The sequence below is a fragment of the Dryas octopetala genome, chromosome 2 (assembly GCF_963921425.1).
Source record: "Dryas octopetala chromosome 2, drDryOcto1.1, whole genome shotgun sequence".
Taxonomy (NCBI): Eukaryota; Viridiplantae; Streptophyta; class Magnoliopsida; order Rosales; family Rosaceae; genus Dryas; species Dryas octopetala.
Genome location: NC_141367.1, coordinates 23,099,503 through 23,104,099, shown reverse-complemented (window position 1 = coordinate 23,104,099; position 4,597 = coordinate 23,099,503). Strand labels below are relative to the sequence as shown.

Below are 4,597 nucleotides of genomic sequence, written 5' to 3'. Positions count from 1 at the left end.
TTTTATAACTTAAAAGCACTTCTAATTATTTTTGCCAAACGCTATCAAAAGTGCTTTTACTAATTTGAAAGCGCTTTTGACAATTTTAAAAGCAGTGCCAAACGAGCTATGTCCTCTGTTTTTTTTAGTAGTTAGTACTTAGTACAATGAAGACCAAAAGTCCAAAAAAAAAAAAAGCTCACGATTAGATGCCCAATCAAGGGAGAGAGCCAGAATTTGGGCCAAGGCTATAGTATTATTATTTTGTTGGTCTGAAAGCTATATAATTATTCACTATTCAGATATGCCTCACACATATTGGCAACTCTCAGTTTGTCCTGGTGCACTTTAAATTCATGCCTGCTGTGACTTCGATTGTTGGTGGTCTCGAAGAAATGTTGTTCCACCAAGCGCTGACATGGGGACGAGAAGTAATCGCGGTTGCATTGGGACTATTCATGAAGTAAATCAGATAGGGAATGTGGTGCAAATCAGCCAATGTGTAATTTTCTCCTGCAAGGTATTTGCATTTAGAAAACCTTGCCTCATAAATGTCTAGGACCTTTTCTAGCTTCTCCATCTGGGTATCAATAATTTTGTCATCAGGATCTAACCCATAAATCGGATTCACAATCATTTGGAAATTGATTGTGGATATTGGACCATTGACCTGGTGAGCTTCAACTTCCATCCAAGTGTCTACAATGCCTGATTGTCTAAGACTCTTGGATTGCAGGAGATCAGGTCCAGTGTCTTTGTATTTGCGTGACAAGTACCTTGTGATTGCTCTTGATTCTGGGCATCACAGAATTATATATCTTGAATTATAGAATCAATCTATGTGCCAAAAAGATGTGCAGCAAAAATATTATAGACTCGACTTACCAAAGAGCCTCAGGTTGCCGTCTTCTAATGAAGGCAGCTGCCCAAATGGCTGTGGAAATTAGGAAATTAAATTCGACCTCAACAAGATGATCATATAATTAATTAATGATTCGAGGAAATTAGAGATTATATATAAATTAATGGGGATGGAGGTCTTACATTCAAAGATGGATAAGGTTGTTGTTTGTGAGCAGCAGTGCATACGTCAATGGGCACCAGCTTGTAGTCAAGGCGTTTCTCGTGGAGGCAAAGCAGCACGCGTGCAGTGCACGTGGACTGAAATCCCATGAACTCTGATTGCCGTCAATGGAGGTGGGACAGGGATGGCCATGGCTAGAAAGTGGTGCAGAGAAAACTAGCTTGCACTAAGTGTATGTGAACATATATATGGTCTTAATTATTAGGCATAAATTCAATTTAGACACATAATTATATATCCTATTTCAACGGGGTCCACGAACTTTCAAATATTTCAAATATACACCTAATTTATTATGTAAATTGAAAAATGAAATTCCGTCCATCAATTTATTGAGAGATCAGTTAAATGTCAGTTTGGCTTATGCTAACGGGGATTAATTGGCGACGTGGCACCAACTCAGCATACATTTCCCGCCAAATGAGCAACACATGTCCACTTGATACGGGCCCACACACCCATCACCTCTTTCCCGCTCGTCGAACGCTCTCCTGATCATTTAGTCTCCAAAAAAACATCACGTTTTCCCTCAAATTCGAATATAAATCTCTCACTTGTGTTCAACGAGAGAGAAAAAGATGATGAGTTTGTGGACCCGTGTCAGGGGTTAGGTGGACCTATGTCGCTCATTTGGCGGGAAATGAGCGACACAGGTCCACAAACTCTCTCTCTTTCTCTATTATTATTAAATTTTGGGCCCGTGTTGCTCATTTGGCAGGAAATGTTTGCTGAGATAGCGCTATGTCGCCAAGTAATCTCGGTCAGCAAAAGCCAAACTGTCATTTAACTAATTTCTCAACGAATCAATGGACATAAATTCATTTTTTCAATTTAGATAATAGATCGAGTGTATATTTGAAATATTTTAAAGTTCATGGACCCCGTTGAAATAGCTTATATAGTTATGTGTCTAAATTAAATTTATGCCTAATTATTAGCTTAGTCTTTGTTGGTTTGGTTTAAATAGTTAAACAAACATCGACAGCGCTCTGTGAGTTTCTATGTGATCTATAGCCCCATGTTGTTCTCTCTTTTTACCTCTATTCAACTTTGTGCCGGCATTGGTACTATATTGAGTTAATTACACTTAGATCTCTTGAGGTTTATTGTCTTTTCACATATACCCCCTAGGGTTTCAAAAATTACACATATACTCCCTGAGGTTTCAAAACTATTGCATATAACCCCCTACAAAAGAAAAAAATAAATAAACAAAAAAGAAAATATTTATATTGAAGTTGGACCTTACACCTTGAGTAATCTTATTAGGCCATTTCACCCCTTAGCATGTTTTTTTGCATAATTTTTCATAATTTTTCATCTCATATAGGGGGTTATATGCAACAGTTTTAAAACCTTAAGGGGTGTATGTGTAATTATTGAAATTTCAGAGGGTGTATATAAAAAAACGATAAACTTCAGGGAGTGTAAATATAATTAACTAGTACTATATTGTTGTTTTGGTGGGTGACCAAATGCACGAGTTATAATCAAAGAAATGAATTATACTTAAAAAAGTCTTGACTCTTGAGGATGTGTTAGGTTTGTAGGTCTAGTGGGTTGGTCTAGTGGCACAGAGTATCGCCTCATAAACTTCAAGTTTTTTCTTTTTTATTGATAAAAGTGTAACGTAGTCACATTAAATTAGAAAGGGACAACACATTTAAAGATTAAATTTACTTTAATTTTATATTAATTTTAAATTGTGTAAATACAACTATTGAATATGTTATCTCTCATTTTACAAAAACTCGAATTATATAAAAACTCTTTCATATTAACCACTTATATATTAATTACCTGATCAATTATTGTAAGTATATACTAATATAACAAGCTTTAAGCCTTTAACCACTTCAGTAAGAAAAACAAAATATCTCTAGAGTGGTTACAATCTCCGGTATGAATTTAAAAAATTAATGTCAAATTTCTTCCAGAAAAGGTAGATAATGGCGCAGGTGTAGAAGCTGTACAAATGATGCCAAAATCCTCAGTTGACCTTGTCTTCCATTTCACTTCAGCCTCAGATGAAAGCGACAAAATCAGCCAATTAGAGGTTTATATGATTGCTTGCCTGTGACGATAACTTGATATGGACGACAAAGTCCATATTAAATTAAATAATCGACAAGGCACAACTGACAAGCTCATGTCAGTTGAGATCATGCCCTAGTCATAATGCCCTTTCATATATTGATTAATTAATGGCTTGGACTTGAGGCTCTTGAGCAATGAGTATCCAACCATAGATTATATTCGTGCATTATTTTAAGTCATATTTCTGATATTAAATAGGATGGTTCAAACCGAAAAAAAGTAATACGTATCTTTATCAATTTCAATCCAATTGAGGGAGTACTTGTTGATTTTAATCAGAGTTGGAACACACAAGCAGTTTGGCAATAAGCAAAAAAAAAATGATACTACAAACCCATCAATGGGATATTATATATTTAAGAACATGAGGTCACATATTAAAAATATATATCACATTCAGATTCAGATTCATACAAAAGTCAGAACCTAAACTTTACCATTAAAAAAAAACAAATAATCCAAAAAGAAAAGTAGTCTAACAAAACCATCCCATCTAAATTAACCACCGCCACAGCCGCCACCACCACAACCACCACCGCCGCCACAGCCACCACCATCAGATACCATATCCCCAATCAAAAGCCCACCAAGCATGCCTCCCATCAATCCAGCACCCAGCCCCATCCCAAACTTGTTCTTCTTCTTTTGTTGGGGTTGGGGTTGTTGCACCGGGGGCGGGTACCCGTACCCCGGCTGCGGTGGCGGGTATCCGTATCCCGGCGGTGGTGGCGGGTATCCGTATCCGGGTTGGGGTGGTGGGTACCCGTGTGGTGGGTATCCTGACCCGGCGGAGGTGGTGGCCGGATGTGGGTAGGCACCGTATGGCGGCGGTGGCTGATACTCGCCATATCCCACTACTGACGGTGGAGCTGAGGGTCCCACCGCCGGATATGCCATGACTGGCTGGTAACCCTTTGGAACAACGGGGGTTGGTGCAGCGACTTTATCGCCAAACTTGTAAGAGAAGCTGAGCTCACCTTTGGGATTTCCAGAGGGCTTCCTGACCTGGTAAGCCACAAACTTCATGGACTTGGCTTCATCCATGGACTCCAAGAGCTCTTTGACAGGGACGGTGACTTGGCCTATGTCCTTGTCGCCGAGGCTGCGCTGGCAGACGAGCTTGACGATGAGGTTGAGGCAGTTCTGCTGGGCCAATGACTCGTCCATGGTGAACTTCATGGAGAAGTTCCAGGTGGGTGTCTTGCCGCAGTCTCGCGCCACGTTGGTTTTGGTCTTCTGCTCGCCGTAGGTGGCGTCGCCGTGGAGTAAAACGACTGCGTACACGTCCATCTTGGAAATGAGGTTCACATCTTTGAGGTCTTTAGCAGAGATGAGCTCCACTTCTAAGGTCCTTTGCTCCATCGATCTTTGAGAGAGAAAGAGAGAGAGGTTGGGAGATAAGATCGATTTGGGTTGGAGTTGGAGTTGGGGAAGAAG

General features: G+C 39.7%; 1 protein-coding gene and 1 pseudogene across 1 annotated transcript; both read right to left on the bottom strand.

Moving 5' to 3' along the window:
* Positions 1-307: 307 nt before the first annotated feature.
* On the bottom strand, positions 308-1,152 carry LOC147294289 (glutathione S-transferase F13 pseudogene; annotated as a pseudogene).
* A 2,329-nt stretch (positions 1,153-3,481) lies between these two features.
* Positions 3,482-4,597, bottom strand: LOC147294288 (protein SRC2-like). Its single transcript, XM_086232818.1, has one exon. The coding sequence runs from the start codon at positions 4,520-4,522 to the stop codon at positions 3,659-3,661; it is 864 nt and encodes a 287-aa protein (XP_086088944.1). The 5' UTR covers positions 4,523-4,597; the 3' UTR covers positions 3,482-3,658.

Excerpts from the sequence above, each read along its gene's own strand:
- LOC147294288 (XM_086232818.1), bottom strand. The coding sequence starts at position 4,522 with ATGGAGCAAAGGACCTTAGAAGTGGAGCTCATCTCTGCTAAAGACCTC.